Genomic DNA, 23,899 nt, shown 5'->3' with positions numbered 1-23,899 from the left:
AGTCAAAGAGAACACCACAGTGGTAAGAACTTCAATACTGAGGTCACGCCAGTAACATTACTAGCATGAACAATACTTACATTTAGTAATCCTGATCAAGCCTGGCTAGAACAGGGCCATAGATGAACGTGTAGATATGTGTTATGAATAATGATGAGGTAACACTTCCATATAGCTTGTGAATAATGATAAGGTAACACCTGCATACAGCTATGAATGTATTATATAAAGCACTTCCATGGGCATATTTGAACGCTGCAGTTGCACTGCGATGCCTCTGAGTGTGTGAAACGTACGAGAGGTTCAGGAAATGTCTTCATTTATCAGGGGGAGGGGAAAAGACAGCTGTAAGAAATGAGATCACGCCATCCATAGACACACGCCTCCACAGACCATGATGCCTGCCCTTCATTTCACCCTGGAGACTCTGCTTGTTCTTCAAGAACTCTGATATTTAATGATATTTATGTTTATATCTTTACGTCTGATAAATAATTACACAGCAATGTTCAGGTGCCATGCTTAAAGGACTGTGAACGCCTCATGGACCTACTGTCCACACCAAGTCTAAACAACAACAATAACACCAAGCAATAAGATAATTACTCTAAAAACATTATACTATCTCTATAATTGTTGGAAAGGTCAGCCAAATTAAGATATATTCCTATATTCCTATTCCATACCACTCTCCCCCCGACATATTCTGCATCCCGTCTTGGTCTCGCAGCAGTGTAAGGAGAGAGACAGAAGTGTTCAAGTGTAATGCTTTCCAGCCTAACCCTGCAGCATACCCCTGTGACTACCATACAGGCCAGTTAAAGTCCATTTGGTTTGTTGAGTGTCTCTCTCTCCCTCCCTCTCTGTCGGTCTATCTGTCTGTCTATATAGAAAGAGTACGTACACACTTCAGTCATTCATATTCATGCACACATCGAAAATGAAATTGAACACCGGAGGGCTTTTTTTCCCCCTCAGAGTATTATTTGATTGCTGTGTATAAAGGCTTGAGTTGAATGAAGCGATGTTCCGTTCTTTAAATGCTGTTTGATGAGAGATGGAAACTTACAGAGAGAGAAAGAAAGTAGGCCAACATGGATGTGAACAGACTGGTAGTTTAAGTGGAGGTACTGGAGGAGTTCCAGCAATTAGAGCAGCCACCTAATCCAACTAAATTACATTTTTGATGGGACAGAATTTAAGAGATTCAGTTACTAATGCCCCCTATTGTAATCATCCCGGAATCACTGGGAATGGATAGATCTGATTGTTTGGACAACTGGGGTCTGGGTCTGGCCGCAGTGTTCCTCCTCAGAAGAGACAATAACAGAGACTGCCAATCCACTGCCACTGCCAGTCAACTGAGACCAAGGCAGCTGATCTCTCCGTGTGACACGCTCACCGCGTGGGTGAGATACTGGTCTGAAATTACAGATCCGAAGGCCTCAGACAGGATTGTGTAAATCCAGCCTCACAGAAGCAGCCTTGAGACAGTTCGCCTTGGAGGGGGGCCTTGCTGTTTTCCGCGCCAGCGTCGTCTCTCTCGTCCCCAGTGGCGGAGAGAGAGACGCGCTTCTGTTTCAAAGCAAATCACAAAGTCAAGAGGTGGCTTTGCCATCTCCTTTGCGCTCAGGCACCGGAGGCCCCGAAGGTGGCTTGTGGAGGATGCAGGCTCGCGTGCATCTCTTGTGCTCTTCTCCTTGCCTGCCTGCTGTCGTCTCATTCAGTTTCGAAGCTTCAGAGATTTAATTTCCATTCATTTTTATGGGAGCAGGACAATTGGTGCATATAGAATCATGCCATGGCAGAGAGGAGGATGTCTTTCAGAGGGTCCTGTTCTTTGAGGAGAGAATTAAGGGGCAATTGATACCTCGTGCAGCAGGGGATACAAGCCTCAGTTAGTGCCTGCCTGGCTTGGTCTGCCATCAAATATATATACGGTATATATACCAAGACCCTGAGGATGTGGCTTTCATCCATACTCTCCTCTCAGGAAACAATCTGCATGACACCAAACAGTTTGATTATAAGAGTGGTCATGGCCCCCTTATCAGCCAGACCAGTTCACATTTAGCTAAATGTGGATCTGTTGTCATATTATTGGGATCTCAGATTTTTCTCACAAAATCCACTAGAAATGTGGGAGTCATGACTGCTGGTCGCAGTTTATCTGTTTCTCCACCATCTCTGTTCTCACTGTTTGGGGGGATAGGTAGGATCAGCTCATGGATTTGCTGCGTAAGTCCCAGCACAGGATCTCATGTCGGACATCTTGTGCCTCCTCTCCTGCACTGCCCTATTAACAGGTGTGCTGGCACGTGTCATCAAACCCCTTCAGATGTTTGAGAATATGGCTGACTGCCTGGTCTTCAATCAGCCAATCAGAGGACACGTCATGCCACTTTTCAGCCCCCCCACACACACGCACACGCACACACACACACACACACACACACACACACACACACACACACACACGCACACACACAAACACACACACACACACACGCACACTTCAAGAAACACTTATCCACCTTTCCCCCAGACATCAAGTTCAGGATCCCTGGTGCTTGCAAACAGAGAGGCTCCCCCATAGTTGAAATCACTCAATTAAGCGTATGCTCCCTTTCCCTTAGCCCTGTTACTCATCAATAAGTTACTCATCACTTTGTGTTACCTAGGTTGACTGAATAATCTAAATGCTGCACACTAATATGTCACAACATTATGCAGTAAATGATTACATTTTGCCACAAGAAATTATGTGTGCATACATTATGTGTAATATGTACAACAATTCTTAACATTTATCTCATGTTACTCTTTCTTGAGATGTAAATGGTATTATTTGTGGTACCGTGTTTCACTGAAGTAAGTAAGAATGAGTATAGACAACACAAAAGGGATTGAAATAGTTGATTTAAAAGAATACAATGGTTTGAACTCCATTTCAAGTCAATGACATTTAAGAACAATCTTATCTCATTCCAGTCTTGGACTCTCTTTCATCATTTTTTTTCTAGTTTCACCTGTGGATAAGACTCCATTGTAAAATTCCTCTGTGGCTGAATTAAAATATGGTACTATTCCCATAAGAGTTCCTTTTCATTTCCCAAAAGTGTTTTGTTATTTTCTTTTTAAGACTTAGTGTAAATCTGATATTGCTTGTATCTTCAAGGGACACGGAAGAATATTTATGAGTGTGTCACGTTCAAGGAGCCAAAGCAAGTTGATACCACACATTGCATCAAAAGTAATAACGGTCATCAATCCCCCTTCAACCAGAGGCCAACCATCATTTATCTTTGCTAGAGCCTGGTTGCCCATACACTGACATAATCTTTCTAGGGGTGGAAATTCACAGCAGATATTCGATGTCCTGCATTTATCTAAATGATATCTAGAAGTTAAAGCAGAGTTTTATTTCACTCAAAGGATATTTTCTGCCCCACTTTATGTGAAGTGTAGCCTCGAGGTCTCAGACTTTGTGTACTTAATAACTGATTAATTGATAAGCACAAAGTGCTTTTGTTGTATACTAAGTATGCTAGAGCCAAACGCTTGTCAGAGTTGAGTTCTATTATTATCAGCAGTATTACATTGTAGTCTTTACGCATTCATGCATCCAATTTAAAGCCCAAATTGATTAGGCATACTATTTTACAGTTTCTCTGCCTCTCCCACACTCACTCTGACCTGTATCAGAAAACTAGGGTAAATCTCATAATGCAGTATAGTTCTCATTCATGGGCACAACAGGATACCCTTGAGTGAGCAGCATATATTTTGTTGGAGGTCGCAGCGCACACAGAATTAATGGTCCCATTAAAAAGAGACTTCTGCCCTTCATGGTTAAAGAGGGGCTGTGGTGTAGTTCATCAAGCCCAGGTATAACATATCTAACCCAGTTTACGGCAAAAAATCACAAGCGCTGATTGTAGATATCGCTCAACTTTGGCCGATTAGAAAGTCATTACAGACCTTCCAGCTCACCGCAAAAGTTTTGTTTACCGAAAAATCTAAGACATGAATTGTGATTGACACTGTCATTGCACACTTTCTAATGAATGAACTTCATTTTTGAGGTGAGGGGTATAAGTAATGTTTTTACACCCGGCTTTTGTAACAGAAAAGTGTATGAAATGAGGTTTGGCCATATACATATATTATATGAATAGATCGACAAACTTATGGATGGTACAGCCATCCTCTATGTGTCTGACAAATACCAGACAAAGGTCAAATCTTAACTGAAGGCTAAGTGAATCATCAGTGTGTGATATATGCCATCCACCGTGAAAGGGTTTATGTATGCCACACTGAAGTTAAGAATTCATTGATTAATAAAAACTTGAAAATCCAGTCACTTAAACCTGAAAACATGTCAAAATCAACATGGGAAATCTCCGTTTCAAGTTCACCTTCCAACCTTGCAATCATTTGATATGTGAGACTGGAAACATGAAACTCTTATTGCATATTGCATCAGTGGATGAGCTGATAACATGTTTAATGCACCTTCATCACTTTTATTAAGCTATCTCACTTATGGTGAAATATGATGTAATGTTCATCATTTCTCTCTCTCTCTCTCTCTCCCTCTCTCTCTCTCTCTGTCTCTCTCTTTCTCATTTTAACAGATGCAGCGTGGACAGTAAAGTCTCAAGAGTAGCGTGGCTGAACCGCACCACCATTCTGTTCGCAGGAGAGGAGAAATGGTCCCTGGATCCTCGTGTCATTCTCCTAGACACAGTTCAAACTGAGTACAGCATCAAAATAGAAAACGTGGATTTGCAGGACGAAGGACCATATGTGTGTTCAATACTGTCAGACAAATTGCCAAAATCAACAAAAGTACATCTAATTGTCCAAGGTAAACTTACATTTTTACAAACTTTACATTTGAAGGCATGTGACTGTGTTGACATTTGTGTACACCTGCTCATGTTATTGTTTCCCAACGCATTCTCTTTGCAGTCAATACAGTTTAAAACCAGTCTTTCAGAGCTGAATATCCCAAGATTATGTCACAAAAGGCCAGGATTAATCAGGACATTACTGCCTTTTTACTATGAAATAGATCAATGTAATGGGACACACAGGTGCCCCTCTGTCTGGGAGATGTTCTAAATGAAACCCTTCAAACGTGACTTTCAGTGATGCCATTCGGATTTAATCTGAGTTTAATTTCAAATGGATGATAGGTATTGATTTCAGAGACACAACACAAAGAATAAACTTTGGGCTTTTGTCTGCACAGTGGCTTGATAAATCAAATGCCAGCAATCAGATTCTGGTTATAGCTTTTTGTCGTCATATAAAGCAGAGTCTCCTGTGCAATTTCCAAAGTAATTAACACTACCATGCAATTAACAGGCTTTTTACACCACCATGAAAAAAATAAATTAAGAGCTCGGAAGATATTAATGAAATGACAGTTCTATTGTTGTCCTTAAACTCTGATCTAAACCTGGCCCTGTTGCATCAACTGCCAACAAGACCCAAATTAAAGATGGCTGTGTGTGTTATGTTTGCGGGGCAAATGGGTTGCACTTATAAAGTCATCGTCTGCGCATATTTTAAAGGGTAAATAGACTGTATTTATCAAGTCCTTTTTAAATGTAATGACAAATCAAAGCACTTTATAAATTAATGCCGTATGCTCACATACAGAGAGCAAATGAAGCTTTTAATGTGCCAAACCTGCTTGTTGTAAAGACGTTTAAAGGTTTAGTGTCTTTGTCAAGGACGCTTTGGAAGTCGAAAGGGGAGCTGGGATTGAACCCAGACCCTGTGGTTGTCATTTTACAATGTTGCGCTGCTGCGGTTCCCACTTAGAGAGTGCTTTGAAGACTGTGGGATGTTGTGTGTTGTTTTTTTTGTGTTTGATTCGATTTGCTGAACGTTTCTAACCCAGCTCAAAACATTCTTCTCTGCTCTACTGGCGATGGGACTGGCAGAGGTTGTTTTGGAATTTTTATTTGTACTGAATTGTAAGATTTGTGAGAGCTGTGGTTTTGTTCGGCGCAGTCTGCACTTGTCTCCTGTTCAGCTGCCTTTCAACCAGATGTCATGCAGGCAATGTTAGCTTGTTTGTGTTTCTGTGTGTAATTTGACACATCGTAGCAGCTGTTATCTTTGTGTCCATGGTCTTGGGCTTGTGCTCAAGTAAGCCCACGGTGGCCCTCGGCTTTTTGGCAACATTACGTGCAGCATTTCTCATCCCGTGATTCAACCAATTTGGATCAGCCATTGCACATCAACTTTGTTGTCTTGCAGTCAACTCTGAGTGTGTGGCTAGCACACAGAGCAGCCAAAACCTGATGGTCTGTCTGGCAGATTGCCCTTGTCACGGCACATTATATTAGGACGTTCTTCATGTTAAAAGGCCTGACTGTAACTGACACCGTGCCAGTGTTGAGTGAGGTTGGAACGTTAGACTGTTTTCAAGATATGGCACGGGCTGGGGTTTTTGTAACAAGGCCATGCTGTCATCGGGAAGTAGATTTCACGCAGTTTAGCATGACCTAGTTAACAGCATGTCTTCCGTACTCACATCATCACAAACAAGCTCTGATTCCCCCCCCCCCCCCCAAGATCAATTGGTGATGTTTTTGGTAGGATATTTGAGAACGCACAATAATCACGTCCTGGTAAAGACGAGCTTAATTCGTTTCTTACATGAATCAAGTAATTGATCTGGAATTGACTGATTGCCTTCTGCCTTTAAAATGCCACACATACTGCTTCAGTATTGACACCCTCTCTGATTCGCCTTAGAGCAAGCTCACACAGTTTAGCCATGTCCAGCCAAATGGTTTATTAATTCTTTCTTCCCGCTCTGTAAGTACTGTGTCTTATATTCCTTTAAAACAAATTCATGGCACAGAGAGCTGCAGAATTGAACACTATTTGGAACAATACAATGACAAAATGGCTATACACCTATTATGCTGACCTAAGTGAACATAAATGGACAAGTATTGTTCAAAGTCTGTTCACTGCATGCCTAAGTAAATGTATGACTGCCAGTTCTAATTGGCCTCTAACCCAATACAGTCAGGGAAAATGCAATTCCCTAGAAAAATGTAGACTAAACGCTCAAAATGGATGTGCAAATGTTCAAAGCTAATTTGTGTAACTGAAGTATTGGATATGTTACCTTTGAAGTTATCAAATAATTACCCATCTCATCCCCTAGGTTTTGTTGTCAGCGTGTGATCAGAGTGAGCTGCAGTTAGGTAGTGGGCTCAGTTCCCCCGTCTGCCCAGGAAGGACAATTAGCGGTAGGGCACCTCAGTGGCACTGGCAGTGACCTTTATGGAGGCCTCAAGCACAACTGCCCTTAGTTTCTCTCTCTCTCACACACACACACACACACACACACACACACACACACACACACACACACACACACACACACACACACACACACACACACACACACACACACACACACACACACACACACACACACACACACAAACACACACACACACACACACACACGCACACTTCAAGAAACACTTATCCACCTTTCCCCCAGACAATCCGCTAGAATGGCAGTTGTACCTAATTGCACTTTAACCTCTTGCTCTATCCTATACAGTACTTCAGGGTTACCACCACAGACTAATGAGAAATAGGCTAACACTTCATTTGGGTAGTCCGCCTACAGAGACTTACAGAGGGTTTGTTGGAATTCAAGTTCAATCTTTCTAATTGTTCACTGATCATCACCTTAACCAAAACCCAATCCCTAACCCTAACCTTGACCATAAATTGCAGTTAACAGAGTTTCAACTGATAGTTTGTTTGTAATATGAGTATCTGTAGATCGTCTGTGTTTATAGAAGACATCCAAATGAAGTGTGATGAAAAATACTTTCCACAATGATGTAATACAAGTAACCCATAAGTGATCTATTTATTACATTATAAATATGTTATATTTCAACATTTCCATTACCATTTTACTGAGGAAACTTGAGATCTCATGAGACTGTATATATGCACTGTTTACATTTACACAATGCAATTTTAATAATAACACTGCCATAATAATGCCATAGTTATAACACTGAATCATTTGGCATCTCTTCTCCTGAATATTCACTCACTATTGGCTCTGCATCTTCTCCTTCTTGGGCTTGACTTTGTTCATGAACAGCACCATGTGAAAAGCTGTGGGTCTGTTCTGTGTGAGTCCCCGACAGCTGTAGCCCAGCCATCTTAGCCCTCCCCTGCTGCCTGTCACTGTTGATGTCATGCTGTGTTTGCCAGTTAAGCACCCTCATAGCACATAGCCCTTTCCTCCTGATCAAAACCCCGCTGTAGTTGCCTTGCACTTATGTCGCACAGCTCAAAGGACCAGAGTCAAAGAAATACAAGACTTGGAGTTTCAAGGAAATGGTGGATTTTCCTGGTATCCTGATTTAAAAAAAAACAAAAAAAAACTCTGATTCTAGTTATTTCTGATTCAGAGGAACCAAGGAGGTTAGCCTTTGTAAATGCGCCCAGCGTCTCCCTCCTATGACCAATTACCGTCTTCATGTAATGTATCAGTGATACATCTATTTTGGTTGTGACTGACGCCAGCTGGTGTCCTAAGATCTCATCATCTTCCGAAACATTGATCTGTGGCATTGATCAGCGTTACATTGAGAGAGAGGCCGTGCATTTGGGCTCCATGGAACTTGAGACGTTGAATTTTTTTTCTTCCCTGATTTTATTTTGCTGAAAAGGCATTCTTCATGCAGGTTCAATGTATATTAAAGTCAAATGAAAGTCATTGCGGTATTTTAGAGTCCCTTCCACCAAGGTTATATTGGAGACTATAATAGGTTAAAATACCTCTAGGCTTGGAGACGTTTATATTGATTTTCAGAACGTACAGGAATAAATGGTCGTCATGCAAAAACAATGTGTTATGTTGGACAGGGATCAAGGTAAGGTTGTGGAATATCTGTGACTTATCTGAGACTCAGCACTAGATAGGTAAATAGATGGGAAAAACCACACGGAATTAATTGAATTACTGTCATTATTTAATAGAAATATCATAATATGTAAAACTAACATGATATCAGTAGAACAATTTTTATTAATGGAAAAGTATGTCAGGATATGTGAGAGATTGATTTATTTAAGACTTTTGCTTGTAATACAGATATTTACTGTCTGAGAGGCACATCTGACATCCAAAATGGAGACACTTTGGCCTCTGAAACAAAATCCTGCCATTCAATTTGCTGTATCAGTAGGCTTTGATTACTCAGTGCCAAACGGCCTTTATAATCCTGGTCTCTTGTACAAGCATGCAGTGGAGGGCAGTTTGGCTGTGGAGAGATGAGGAACTCTAGACATGTGAATTAATCATTAGCATAGTCTGCATCCTCAGCACTGCCGTTCGAGACCAGACAATCCAGATTACGAGTGGAAATATATCTGATGCATGTTGAAATATATCTGATGACACCATTTTGTCCTAGAATGACAGAAACATTTGTAGCCAAAATATTCTTGTTCAGTTCTGAGGTTTTATTTTAAGGATGGATGTATGTGCATACATGTATGAATGAATGAATGAATGAAAGAATGAACGAATGCATGAATGTATGAATGAATGAACATACTGTATGTATGTACGAATGAATGAATGAATGAATTCATTTGTATGTAGTGTTTTAAGTTAATCTCAAGCCACTTAGTTTAAGATTTTTTCCCAAAGCTACCTGAGATAGATGGTTTGCTTATCCCAAAACAGCAGCAGAGTGCGTTTGATGTAATAGATTTAAGCATGGATGAAGTAGTGTTTTTTTAACGTGACACTCGTGTTGTCTTCACTTAGTGCTTGGAGGTCTAAGTGCGAGAGGGACTGGATTGATGCCGCGAGGGTAACAATGAGATGAGAGACTCTCAGACCTCCCTTCAGGCACTGAGAGGGAGGAGAGACTGTGGTGCCAAATGACTTATTCATGCACAGTGCAGTTAACACAACTCTGCTGTTGTTGATGCTGTGTGTCCATGCATGAGTGGTGACTCGTGAAGCACCGGATGGAGTTTTTTTTTTTTCAAGGATCACTTGAGAGGAGATTTCATGGTTTTTCTGATGGTGTACTTTAACACTGTGTTGTCATTGTGGCAAAAATTAGTTATGCTTTACATGAAGGATCTCTTAACGTCAACTACATTTATCAGCACTGAACATTAATATTGGCAAAGTTAAATGCTGTTTGTTCAAGGCAATCATGTTTTCCACAGCTATTCGCGGTATTCAAGGCAAGAATTAAAAACCGCTAATCATTTACTGCAGCATTAAGAAAAGCTCTTTGTTGAACCTACAAGTTATTATTAGTTAAGCTTTAAAGAGTGGCTGGACATCTTTTTGAGGTAAACCACAAGTAAGTGTTAATACTTTGTTCATCTAAAATAACTGTCAGTGGATAAGGGATCATCACTGGGAAATGAGCCTAACACACACAGAATGTGTTATGTCAGCTGTGGCCTCCAGTCCGCTGAAATGTGCTTCAGAGTAAGCCTTTGTTTACTGTTGATGGCTTTGCAGTGGTGGTGTGTGATGGAGATCAGTGTGGTGTGCAATGCAACATGTTGCATCCCTACTGCATTTCTCTTATTAAGTAGTCTTATTATTATTATTATTAAGTATTGCATTTAGCTTATAAACAATTGATGTCCTCAAATCAACGACCTCTGAAGATTCAAGTTAAGTTACACAAACATTTGATACTTATCAGTGGCTCTAAATCTAACCTCTGTAAATGTTGATGCTTTCAAAGAGATTATCTGCTGTCCCACCCAAAGTAGCACCTATGCAAATCGTATTATGTGCAAATGCTTGTAGTTTAAAAAATAAAAAATGTCAATTTGATGTCTTTGGTCTGCAATGGCATCTTTAGAAATAATAGGGAGTTGATGGAAGTCAACAAGTTAGGAGTGATACTATTGACATTAACAGATAGAAAAAAAAAAACATTTCTGTTCCTGTGTAGTTTTGTCTGTTGTTCTTGTTCCTTTGGGCAATGGGATAAAAAACACTTGCGTTTACGTTGGCTTTCGCCACTTATTGACATCTTGAGGAAATATCAAGATCCTAATCACGCACAGTCTACAGAATTCAAGGATTTACTAAGTCTGTAGATTTGCTCAGTCACTGTGCATAGCAGTTTGATTCCCAGAGCAGCTGCCCTACGTTTAGAATGTCCGCTTTGTCTTTTCCAGGCTTTTCTGTACAATGTTATGCTGTGATATGTCAGTTGAGGTAAAGCAATTCAATTAGAGACCACTATAAAACAGTGGACTGGAATATCCTCCTTGGTTTCCTGAAGTGTAATGATGTGACAGTATTTAAGTGTTGTCAACGCTTTAGGTAATATGTTATTATATGTCATGGTACGTGATCAGCAGTGTATGGGGAATTCATTGAAAGAATTCACACATAGATTTCTAATCTCTATTTATTTCCATTTCGGTGGGGATGCAGGTGCATCCAGTCTTTAGATCCTCACGCGATGCTAAAGTATTTTTATGGAACTTTATTAATTATTAACATGAAAATAAAGCTGTAGATAGTGAAGAGAACACTGAGCACTGTAGCACCACCTTCCGTCCGAGAGCAGGCAAGGGGGTACATGACAAGTATAGTTTCACATCTAACTGTTTTCAATGTAGAGTTCACTTTACTGGACTTTGAAATGTATGTGCAGGATGAACAGTATTTAAGATTAGCTTTGAGCCTTTTTCCCCACTGAAGAAAGGGACTCTTAATGCAGAGTGTCTTCCTGAAAAACGCCTTCACAGTCATTACTGCATCTGCTTTCCAAATGGTCACTGTAATTAACGAACCCCCTCATACGGTTTCATGCAGTAAGCTCTTATAAATGAGTAAAAGCTGTGTTACACCACCTAGACCAAGACTACATGTACTGTTGCTTTGCTTTAACATATAGAGTAATAGCAGTTGTTTATACACTGGGGGATGAGTTTCACTAATATTTTTTTTTTCATTCTTTTTGATTTCATTTTTTTTAGTTGGTTCTTACATTTAGGTAGTCTACATTTATGGTTTTGGTTATTATAATTGAATTTTACAAACACTGTAGGATGTGTGCAGGCCATGAATGTATTGTAACAATAGTAGCATTAAGGCACATTTTCATTTACTCAAAGTTCCGTGAGAGTGTGTAAAAAAATCTTTCTGTATGTCCTCAGATTCACTACTGAAACTGCATGTTTAATGACACATATTTGAGTAAAGTGGTAGTCGGTTGTATCAAACAGTGCTGAAGCTATAAAAGGCCAGCCTGGCCTTTCTAACTACTTTGAAAAGTTGGACCATTTTAATCTTTAATCACCTTTTCAACTTTTCTGCAGAGCAGTTTTAGAGAAAGCATGCTGTTGTGGCCTAGAATGCGCTGTGTATCGTTTCATTATATAAGTCAGACTCCTGGGAACCCTCATGTGTCTACCAAACCATCATACAGCCAAAGTGGTTCTGTGGAACGTGTATTTAATAAATAGGCCCCAGTGATGTCCAGATGTTATATTCCAGAGGTCGTCAGCTTTCTTATTCACTATAAATAATCCCTTCAGTGGGGTGTGTATGATGACATTGTCAGTAATTTGATTTTAAAGGAATGCAAAGTTTCTGACCCAGTCAACAGTCTAACCTCTCACTTCCTCGAGTTCCTGTAGTTTTTTCATAGACAGAGTAGAATGTTATCACATAGTCTTAACACCCCCATATATTTAACATCTACACCTGTAACTGTGTTGTCAACGCTTTAGGTAATATGTTATTATATGTCATGGTACGTGATCAGCAGTGTATGGGGAATTCATTGAAAGAATTCACACATAGATTTCTAATCTCTATTTATTTCCATTTCGGTGGGGATGCAGGTGCATCCAGTCTTTAGATCCTCACGCGATGCTAAAGTATTTTTATGGAACTTTATTCATTATTAACATGAAAATAAAGCTGTAGATAGTGAAGAGAACACTGAGCACTGTAGCACCACCTTCCGTCCGAGAGCAGGCAAGGGGGTACATGACAAGTATAGTTTCACATCTAACTGTTTTCAATGTAGAGTTCACTTTACTGGACTTTGAAATGTATGTGCAGGATGAACAGATTGATATAAATTGAGCGGTCACACATGAGAGTGGATGTTGGAGCCACTATGGAAATGGCTGATTGTGAGAGTGAGCCTGTGTTATGGGTGTGCATCAGGGCTGGATCTCATGTTTGCCTCTATCTGTGATGCCTCCTGAGGCCAATAAAAAGCCTCATGAAATAAGAATCCTCAAGAATCCAGCTTTGAGTTGTTTGTGACTTGAGATACTGGCTCCATTATGGGTCGACATACCGGTGGACAGATAGAATACCCCCATCTGATCTCTAGTTTCTGGAAGGCAGGTGTCTGACTGAAGGACATTGTATACGAAACCAAAGCTGACATTCCTTGCACTTTCCCATAAACAGTGCAGTATTACTTTCTGCATAAACACAAGATGCATTTTTTGCTGGCATGTGACTTTTTTGTATTATATTTTGTTTTAATTTCGTATAACATGCACCTTGTCAAAGTAGTTTAAACTAGCTTTAGTTAACCAAACTTGATTTCTCCCTTGAATAGCTTTGCTGTAGTTCAACTTCCTCCAGTGTCAATTGGTAACCTGCAGTTTTTAGTAATTGGTAGCTTGCAAAGCTATGCTTTTTTAAAGTAGCTTCCCCATCACAGTAACTAATATATGTATGTTTTTATGTTTTAGTTCCTGCAAAAATTGTGAACATATCAACGGACATCACGGTAAATGAAGGAAGCAACGTCACCCTGATGTGTTTAGCCATCGGACGACCGGACGCCAGCATCATATGGAAACATCGCTCCTCAAGTGGTAAGACGTAACACTTTTAGGATGCATTATTATGGTTTTGTGTTGGTATCCATAGCAATGAAAAGAACTGCTAGTCATTATAAAGCAGTAGCCATCTGCTCTGAGGAAAGTAAGTTGGTCCTGACTTATGACCTTGATCTCGACCTCGACCTGAGGAAAGAACAATCGCCTTGTGCCGTGCTTTTGCATTGTGGTTACATGATGATGTTTGAATTGTGGGTTGAGTCATCTTCTATCCAGAAGATTAATGGCCTAAGGCTCCTCTTGTTGGCTTCTCAATGACCTTTAACACAGATAATAATTATTATAATTATAATTATAATCACAAAAACAGAAAACAGAACTGTTCATGATCATGTTTGTCCACCTTTTCAATTTCACCACATGGGTTTAGTATGGAACCCGGGAGAGGTTTTTCTTACTGTTATAACTTATGTGCACATTTTCGTTTATCGTGCCCCAGAAGTAATAAAGTGCGGTCTCAAATAGTGTAACTTGTGCACAAAATGACATAAATCGAGCTCTCATTTTCAATCAAAATGAAGTCAATAACATACCCTAAATCATGATATTGTAGTGAATGCTGTTTACTGGCCACGTCGACCACATAATGCAAAATCTGGAACAGAACACAAAAAAAAGCCTTACTGCTTTACTAAGACTTACAAGCCCTATGTTATTAATGGTGGATGCTTATCTTTATGCTGACACCCATGCTTTCCTTTTCTGTACTATCTATTAAACAGCATTTTTTCAGGGCAAAGTTCTGTAAGAGTAACAGAGTTTTGGATCCAGTTGTTGGATATCAGCAACAACTGGGTCAAGCATTAGGAGACTGACTGTAATGTAATTAGATTACAAGGAGGTTTTCTGTGGCCAGGCGAAAAGACAGAAAAGACCTTGGGTCATGACGAATCTCCAAGAATATGCCTAAAATCATTTGATCATGCTTACAATCTGAACAGTAAAATGTTACAGAAACATCAGCTAATTGCTTGCTTGCTGACAAATATGTTTTACTGTATTGAGTGGTTGAAGTACTGAAATGTGTGACATATCCTCTGTTTGAACCAAGCCCTCATTTCCAAAGTAGCCTACTAACTGGAAGTCAGCCAGCAATGACACTAATGACCCATCCCAGTGCTTCCCCTCCTTGACCCACGTTGGGCTGGGGCAAGGCACTATTAATATTATTGAAATGACAGTGTTATGTTGGGGGCGGGGGGGGGGGCAATTCTTATTTTACTCAGGATGGAGGGGTCCTGACCATTTAAAGGACTAGCCATACTGGGTATGCAAATTTTGGCCTGGACATTTCGAGCATCAGCCACACTGGGTAAACTAGATTGAGTTAGCCTCTGGCCAGGGTTAATGGCCAGTCCCTTCCCTTAGAATAGAGTGGCCATAGAGACATAGAGAGAAAGAGATTAGGTGGGTTTAGCGTGGGTGTGGGCGTTCTGCATGCGGGTCGATGGCACTGCCGGCCTCATATCCACAAAAGAGCCATTTATGTGCACTTGATCATTGAGTATATCCCCCTTCTTTTAACTTCCTTCACCACAGTTCTGCTGTTTGATTTTCCCTGGACACATTTGCAGCTAACCTCTGCTGGCAGCGTGCAGACTACCGTACGATATCACATCAGGATGACAGGCTAGCATTTCTAATCCCTCCTGAATGTGACAGAATTTCCACCTACTACTTTGTCTTTTTTGACCAGCAGATGATGTCTGGTCGGAGCTGCTATAACGGCATTTCCCTCAGGGAATCTGCGTTTTTCTCTTGATGCCTGTCAGCCTGCATCAACCAGACCCAGTCAACTACTGCTGCTCTCAGGCGCCCCATCCAAGCCCATCCTTGGACATTTTCACTCCTGGTTGGAGTTATGGGGTGACGCAGAGGACACTGGACCGATGCTCGTACTCTTTTCTCTCTCCGCTTGTCTCCAGTGCCTCAGTGAGTCAGCTGAGTCAGCGCCGGGTCATGGCGTCTCCTCAACTTCAATAATCAGGCTTGTGTTTTGAGAGAGACTCTCTGGGCTTGATGATCGATGTCAGAGACACCTTAGGTGATGGAGATGGACCACTTCATGAAAAATGAATCAGAGCTTGAACAACAAACCATGGCAGCTCTATGACTAGATGTCCCAATCTTTACTAAGAAAACAGTCAAATGCCATGTTGGTGAAGGTCCAGTTGATATTTTTCTTCAGTTACCATAGAAACAATGCATTTGTGGGGGCACATTTGAGTGAACATTATTTATTCAGTGTTTGTCATATTTTACTTGTGATTTAATTTTTAAAATCTGTTTGGAATGTCTAGTTTGAGCATCAACAGATGTCTCCCCATTCGTTTAGATATGACTCCATGACAGGAATAGCTGCCTGGAGGTGTTGCCAAGATGGTTTCCATCAGGGCTGGCTTGCCTCTAAGGACTGCACTGTGAGCATATAGACAGTCAGTCTTCATGTGTGGAGGCTCGTCTGTGTGGGCAGAGCAAATCAAAAACTTAATCTATTGTTTCTCCATTTTCCAGAAGCCCTGCCAGCCTTCAAGCCATCCTTGTTTATACCTTGAGTGAGTAACAGTGCAATCAATATGACCAATCTGTCATGCTCTGAACCATGACTAACAGTAGGGTCTCAGCAGGAAAACGGTGAGGCCTTTTGGACATAGGAGATCTTCAACAGTTAGGACCTTGTGCTATTAGCATAATAGCCAGAAGGTGTGACCTAATATCTCTGCTTTCTCATGATGATTTATCCTATTGGCTTTATACGATGGTCAGAGGTTTTGAACGTAGGAGATCTTCAACAGCGAGGACCTCGTGCTATTAGCATGATAGCCTGAAGGTGTGACCTCATATCTCTGCTTTCTCATGATGATATATCTTATTGGCCTGCATGAAGAACTGCATAGTTCTGTCCATTTTACTGTAGCACTAGACAAAAGGCAGTGATTTGATCAGCATGTCCACATACTATGTTCAACATTGACACATTTTGAATTTTGCTGTTAGTGTACAACTGCGCTGTATTTTACATAATTCTGGCCAAACAATAGTCTGTGTACTTCTCTATACATTTGCAACCTCTGCAGTTTTCATTTTCTTATATGCTTGCTGCCATGATCGCTACACACACACAAAGAGAGAGTGTGAGAGAGAGAGAGAGAGAGAGCGAGAGAGAGAGAGAGAGAGAGAGAAAGAGAGCGAGAGAGAGAAAGAGAGAGAGAAAGAGAGAGAGAGAGAGAGAATCCACTTATTGCATAAATGTCCCTTCTTTGAGAAAGCAGTTTTAGAAGGGAGGTTTTTTTTTTTGCAAATGAAATGAACACCTGAAGTACCATCTCCAAGCATCAGCTTGGGAACACAGTTGGGTACACAGAGCACTGTAAATTACATAGCAATGTTAGTCTTATTCAATATCCTCTGATTGCTATGCATATCTTTGATTGCTAGTTTAGCCATCCGGTCTCAAGTCGTTACTGAAGGCCTTCCGCAGTCTGTGCACATCATGTCATAGATGTCCGAGCCTAGCTGTTTGTTGTTTCTGGCATCGTTCTAGAGACATCTGTACTAGAGACACGCTCCTATGCCTCCCTATAAGCAATCTTGCATTTTCACAAATTCAGGCAAATCCAAGGATCTCCTGCAATTGTGGGTTGCAGTTTTATGTTATTACTGCAATATTTCCACACAAAAAAAACACAGTCATGGAATATCTGCATTATTTGTGATTTATTTTATTTAACTCAGAATCACAGCAATTTCAACAGCAATTACAACAAACCCTCACAAGATTGTGGTGAGATCACAATCTTTCTGCAGGAAATTGAACAAAAAAAACTCAAAATCAATGTAATTTTAACCAAAATTTTTGAGAATTTCCATAGCAAATTCAGTGACATTTGGCTGCAATAATAACAACAAACCCTCACAAGATACTGGAGGGACTGATAAGCTGTCTGCATCCTCTGGGCCGAATGTTGTGTGCAGTGCTCCCTCATTTGCCTTGTCTTTGCTTCGCATAGCTGATCCATTCACCTCCTGCTTAGACGTGTTGTCTTTCGGCTCTCGTCTGGCCTCCTCTACTGCTGTCCCGTGCCACGGCAGCGCTTTCTTGTCTCCTCGCTCCCAGCGCTCAGCGCCTGTTGGCGCTCAGCTCCTCCTGTGCTCTCTGCTGTCCCGACTCTACAGCTCCCCCCCTCTCCTGCCGCAGCAGCGGTGTCTTCGCCATCACTGCCCCCCCTCTTTCGTCTCGTCCCCAAGGGAGGCCGGGCACTGTGGAGACCCGCCTGCTTGAGTGTGGTCACCAGGTTTCTGTGTGTGTCGCATGTTCGTGTTTGGCTGGGGATGCGCCATCTTTTTCTGCATTAGGGGTATCCCGAGCATTCCCACACGGGGGAGGGGGGGACTATGGGTGTCTTACTCTGGCTTTTCCAGGGATTTTCACCTCTAATGGAGGGTTGGCTATCCGTTGTGTAACAGTTGTCTGTCTCCTCAGTTTCTTCTCAACTCATTTGAAATAGTTGGTTGTAGATCTAATTATGTAAAAAAAAAAAAAAATCGAAACTATGTGATGATGAATGTTTCACAAGGACATTTTCTATGAACAGTGGCTTCATGATAGAGTCCAGGCATGCCAACCATATTCACTGAAGGCACTTTTTAAGTAGATATAATAATCATTTAGTTTACAGAGTATGGCTTTATACCGGATCCAAGATGTAATAGGAATGGTACCTGAGGTGGAATATTGCATAATAGTTTTAAAGACCTTGAAGATGGTCTGAGGTAAAAAAAATAAAATTATTTAACAATACCATTGCTAACCTACTATTGATTGAAATAGTCAATAATTCAAATAAAATTTGTTTTTTTTGTTAATGTTTTCTCTGTACCCGCTCCATCCATTGGATGTGTCCATTTGTCCATGTGTCAAAGAAGTCATTTAGCGGATGTAATTTGCATCATAGATGGTCATACACAGGTAACAAAAGCACCCGATATTGAGTGATGAAATCGTTTCTCAGAAAACCAATATGCAGGTCTGTGTAGACGGTGTCAGTTAATGTCACTGGCTACGGTGGGACCGAGCGTTATCTTACTTGACATTTATGGCAAGCTCTAATGAAAAAAAAAAAGATGAGAAGGATGTTTTGTGCCAGAGAGGACATTTCTCATAAGAACTCAAATATTCCCTGAAGTGACATTTCTCAACTACTCTCTCAATACTTGTGGAACAATGGATACAAAAAAAACGTATATGTTTTTGCCAGTTGAAAACTGAATAGGAATGACATGAGATTGTACTTATTATAATAACTGGAAATCAGGGTAACAACTGGACAATATTCTTGCTATCAGTGACAGGATGGGCAATTTTATAAATAAATTGGTTTTCAGATAGAGCACGGATGTGATTTTCCGGAACATCATATTACATCATTGTTATTAATAGGATAACACACCCACCATGACAATTGCATCTGTCTCCCGCCCTATCACTTACACCATTTCACATTCAAAAAATGTCAGACTGCTCTTCTCATTATAATCATAATACTATAATTGTATGCTAAAACCAGCCGATGTTAGCCCTAACAGCTGTATTGCTATAAAAATATGCAGCAGCAAAGTTTCTCTGTTAACAACATGTCTCTGTTTTTTTTTTTTTTAAATCCCATCACCATTTAAAACCTATTTTTACCATCAGCACCATTGGGACGTTCATGTTATTGCTATACTTCTTATGTTCCTGGTCACAGACGTTCATGCTTCAATAGGATTGTGCCACCCCATTGACTGACAGTGCTATTGCATTGTTGACGTATGTTGTAGAGTGGTGGCAGCTCTCTTGATGAGTGGCAATCTTGCCATTATTCTCGCCGAGTGTAAGGCGTGCCTTTTACTGTGATGTGCCTGTCAGGGTGAACAATGCCCAGCGTTTGTCCCGTCTGTCACCAGAATGATTTTCAGCTCACTTGGGGAGAATTCTCCCAGTTCCCAAAAGGGGAAAACGTGAAAACATAATTGGCTATGAAGGGCAGGCCCACGTGGCAAATGATGATAACAATGAATGCATTGCCTTTTTCTCCCCAAGCTCCAGCACATGGGGAAGAGAAGAAGGGAATCTCTGTGGCCAAGCACACACACACACACACACACACACACACACACGCGCGCACACACACGCACGCACGCACACACGCGCACACACACACACATACACACACACACACACACACACACACACACACACACACACGTCCAGTTTCACTGTCTACACTTTAATAGGATTTCACATTATGGGATTGATGGGTCATTCAGGATTCCTTTATATGTCTTGTGCCGTCTGCACGAGGGGATAAAATGCAGTCTCTCAGAGCCTAAGGCATACAGTTTAAGGCAGCGTACCACACAAGCAGTCAGACGCTCCCATACAAAGAAGATAGTATCAGACAGCTGAAAGAAAACGTATACCCTCAACATATCCATACGACTACAATGTCGATGTACATGAGTGAGGATAGGAGAGAAGCATTGCTCTTCAAATAGACTCAGACAGTTATAACAGACCTATAGCGTGAAGTGGTATTTGATGATTATACTGATATTGCACATACGTGTCTATATAAACATACATATATATGTACAGAGAGTAAAAGGTTTTGAACAATGAGTCACACGTTGTACAATGCTGCTTCCAGTGTCAGTAGAGAAAATTAAATGATTTAAAAAAAAAAATACAATTATCAAATCTATTTTATCTATTTTAAACTAATCTCAATGAATGTTGTAGTCTTTCAACCCTTATCTCATTTTTCCTGTTGTATATTAAATGTTATTGATGTGGTAATGAATTTAGATGTAAACCTTAATCACTTGTATTATTATGAACTTCCTAACACCTCAGGAGGTGATTGCAGTGAGATAAGTTAATTAGAATTTTCTCTCTGTGTTTTTCTTTCTTTCCTTTCCTTTTTTCTTTCTTTTTGAGGGGGGTGGAGGGTGGGGTGGGGGGTGGTGACAGGCAGGGGTTCACACTGGGCCAAAGTGTCAAAATTTAAATAAGAAAAAAATCTAAGAATTGCTTTTTGATTGTGGAAATTGAGGCCCCAAACGGTGCTGAACAAGTTTTAGATTACACATGCACTTCTTTCCTTTTGATAAAGACAATTACATATAAAAAAAATGAAAAAATGAAGAAAAAAAAATCTAATTTTCACAGTGCTTCAGTGACCAGCTGCTGTGGCAGCAGTTGGGTTTTTTTCTGTTTATGTGCAGCATATGGCACAAGAGTGGATGTGTCCTTTCCATTTGACTCTCAACCACTCGCTTCTCCAATGGGACAGTACAGTATGAGCAATTAACTCTTGCAGGCGTCACATATTCTCCACTACTACTACATTTGTTTGTGGTCATAGTATCTGTAATGTCCATCAAAATACGATCAAAACAACTAACGTATGCTCTAAAATATGCACACGAGTGTCTTAAGATATTAACGTTAAATAAATAATGAATGAAAAACAGTGGTAATGAAAAAGGGTAACGAGGGAGTGATATATAGAAGTGTTATAATAGAATCCGCTACAAAAACAGATTCATTTGCGACGCTTTGCTCCCTGATCCAGCAATGAAGCTGTTGCTTAACAGCTAATAAGACTAAGTGGCTATTGGTACAGATTCTGTGGCGCTTGGCACTATTGTTATGGATCCTTGTCAATAGTCTATTACAGTAATAGTCTGCACCCCCTGGCGTTCATGTTTGGTGGTGCAGCGGTTAGTGTACTGTAGTTACTTCGAAGCAGTTGACCTTGGATCGATTCCTGCCATGCCCAATTTTAATTAATTGACTATGGTCAGTAACTTTAATCAACTTATGATGTCACAAAGCTACTGACTAAACGTATGGCCCACACTGACTAAGGAGGTCTGTCGACAGGGAGTGAAGGCGAGCGGAGATGCCTGCACCGAGCAGTGCCCTATTGCCCCCCGCGTGCCCAAGCGCCACACCAGGATTCACTCCAGAGAGGAAGCCAACCGTTCCTTTGACCCTCTCCCCTGACAAGCACCACGTTCCCTAATGCTATGGAATGTGAATAAACCAAAAGGAAAGAAATCTATGGAAAATTTGTCAATGGCAGCTGTACGTGTATTATTGACACGAAAGAAACATCCAAGGTTGTATTGTATGAATTCTCAATCGGATTCGGAGTATAATATGCAAGCTACTCTGTACTCTGCCTTGAGGCACACTGGAGGTTTTAAATGTGGAAAGGTAGAGGAATGAAGCATACACTGTAAACCTGAACAAGTTCAGAGTACTTAAAACTTTTGATGTAACCGATTACATAATAAAATTTGAGTACATATATTATTATTTTTAAGTAAACTTAACTTAAAAATGATACATCGGCTATACTGATTTATTTTGTTATCGTTTTCATAATTTTTAAGTTCTATGAACTTATATTCAAATATTTTTATACTTAAATCTTTTAACCTCTATGTACTAAATTATTTTCACTCAACAACACAAAATAAAATTAAGTTTTAAGCCTTAAAAATCAAGTTCAGTGCACTTAATATTGGTGAAAGAGTTCAACTTGATTATTCTGAGTAGGTAATACTTAAATAGCTAACTTTTTTTTAAGTGAGCACTACTTATTTTTAATCATTGACCATATAATCTGATTTTCTGGTTCTGTTTACAAACTGACTTTAAACTGAAAGTTACTCTACAAGAAACATTCAAATCTATGTAAGATTTCTATTAAAAAGAGTGAGATGAGAAAAACTTAAGAGGTATCACATCATTTATATTTCTTGTAAAACAACTGACAAAATAAAAGATTACATCAAAGCTTTAAAGAACAGCGTTACAAAGTTAAAAAGTCAACAACAAATCGTTTATTTCAACAAATATTTTTTTAAGGTGAGTAAGGACGGTTTCAGAGGTTTGTTGTCATCCAGAAACATAAAAAGGTTCGTATATGAAGGAGTGCGTGAGTTTTTTTCTCGCAGCTGAAGGGGTCGGGACCCGATGTAAAGAGAGCAACAGGAGCATCATCAAAATCTGGCTCCTCTTCCTCCTGCAAAACACCATCAATACAATTACCAGGAGAGTTTCAATGGAAACATTTACAAAAAAAACTGGCAATTAATAATACATAGTATCAGCTAATATTAAAGTTTCAGTAACAAACAAAATGTGATCACTGTTGTGCAGTTAATCCTAGACATACCTGAAGGTCATAAGCCTCGAGGATCCCTCGTAGCACCTCTGCTGTCTTGCCAGTCCGTGATGCCTTCTGCCTGTACACAAAAATATCTCTTTTGGTTGACTCCTCTTCTTATATGTCTACATCAAATCGGTTTGTTGTTTATATGCAACACGAATGCTGTCTGGTCAAAAAGATTATTGTAGGTCTTAACTGAAGTTCTCGACCATTATTGTTAGCTTGCTGCTAACACTTTTATCCATCAGATCCATTAAAACACATAGAAGCTAGCTAGCTGCTAAAAAGTTACATATAACATTAGCATGCTGATATAAATGATATGGTGTTTCTGTAGAACATGAGTTGTTTTCAACATAAAACAATTGATTGTTGTTTACTTTGCACATGAACATATTTGGGGGGAAATAACCCACTAACTAGCTCTTTAGCTCTTTAGCTTCCTAGCCGCCAGCGCCAACAGTCGTGCAACTGAACTTGCTACTTGACAGCCAAAACGTGATTACTCAATAATAATTACAAAGAGGGAAATTCGCCACTTCTTATCGCAATTTCACTTGCTCCCGCAATTTTGTCGCAACAAACACCTAAAAAACACTGTTTACTTACCAGATAAGGACGCTTAGCAGCGACAGGATTACTAAAATATCTCCTTTGGTGGGGTGACCAGACATCCTCTTTTACCCGGACATGCATCCGGCAGTGATTGCAAAATCGTCCGGGATTTTGCC

The 23,899-nt window shown here is 40.3% G+C and overlaps 1 protein-coding gene across 2 annotated transcripts in view; it reads left to right on the top strand.

Moving 5' to 3' along the window:
• The window catches only part of opcml (opioid binding protein/cell adhesion molecule-like), a 102,580-nt gene that overhangs the window by 59,813 nt on the left and 18,868 nt on the right, over positions 1-23,899 (top strand). For both annotated transcript variants that reach the window (XM_031572181.2, XM_031572180.2), the window contains 2 exons: positions 4,641-4,873; positions 13,795-13,920. In XM_031572181.2, the coding sequence (XP_031428041.1) occupies positions 4,641-4,873; positions 13,795-13,920 (359 nt within the window). The remainder of the gene's footprint in view (positions 1-4,640; positions 4,874-13,794; positions 13,921-23,899) is intronic.

The sequence above is a fragment of the Clupea harengus genome, chromosome 8 (genome assembly GCF_900700415.2).
Source record: "Clupea harengus chromosome 8, Ch_v2.0.2, whole genome shotgun sequence".
In the NCBI taxonomy this organism is placed as follows: Eukaryota; Metazoa; Chordata; class Actinopteri; order Clupeiformes; family Clupeidae; genus Clupea; species Clupea harengus.
Note: the sequence above shows the minus strand (reverse complement) of the source record. Positions and strands in the feature narration are given on the sequence as shown.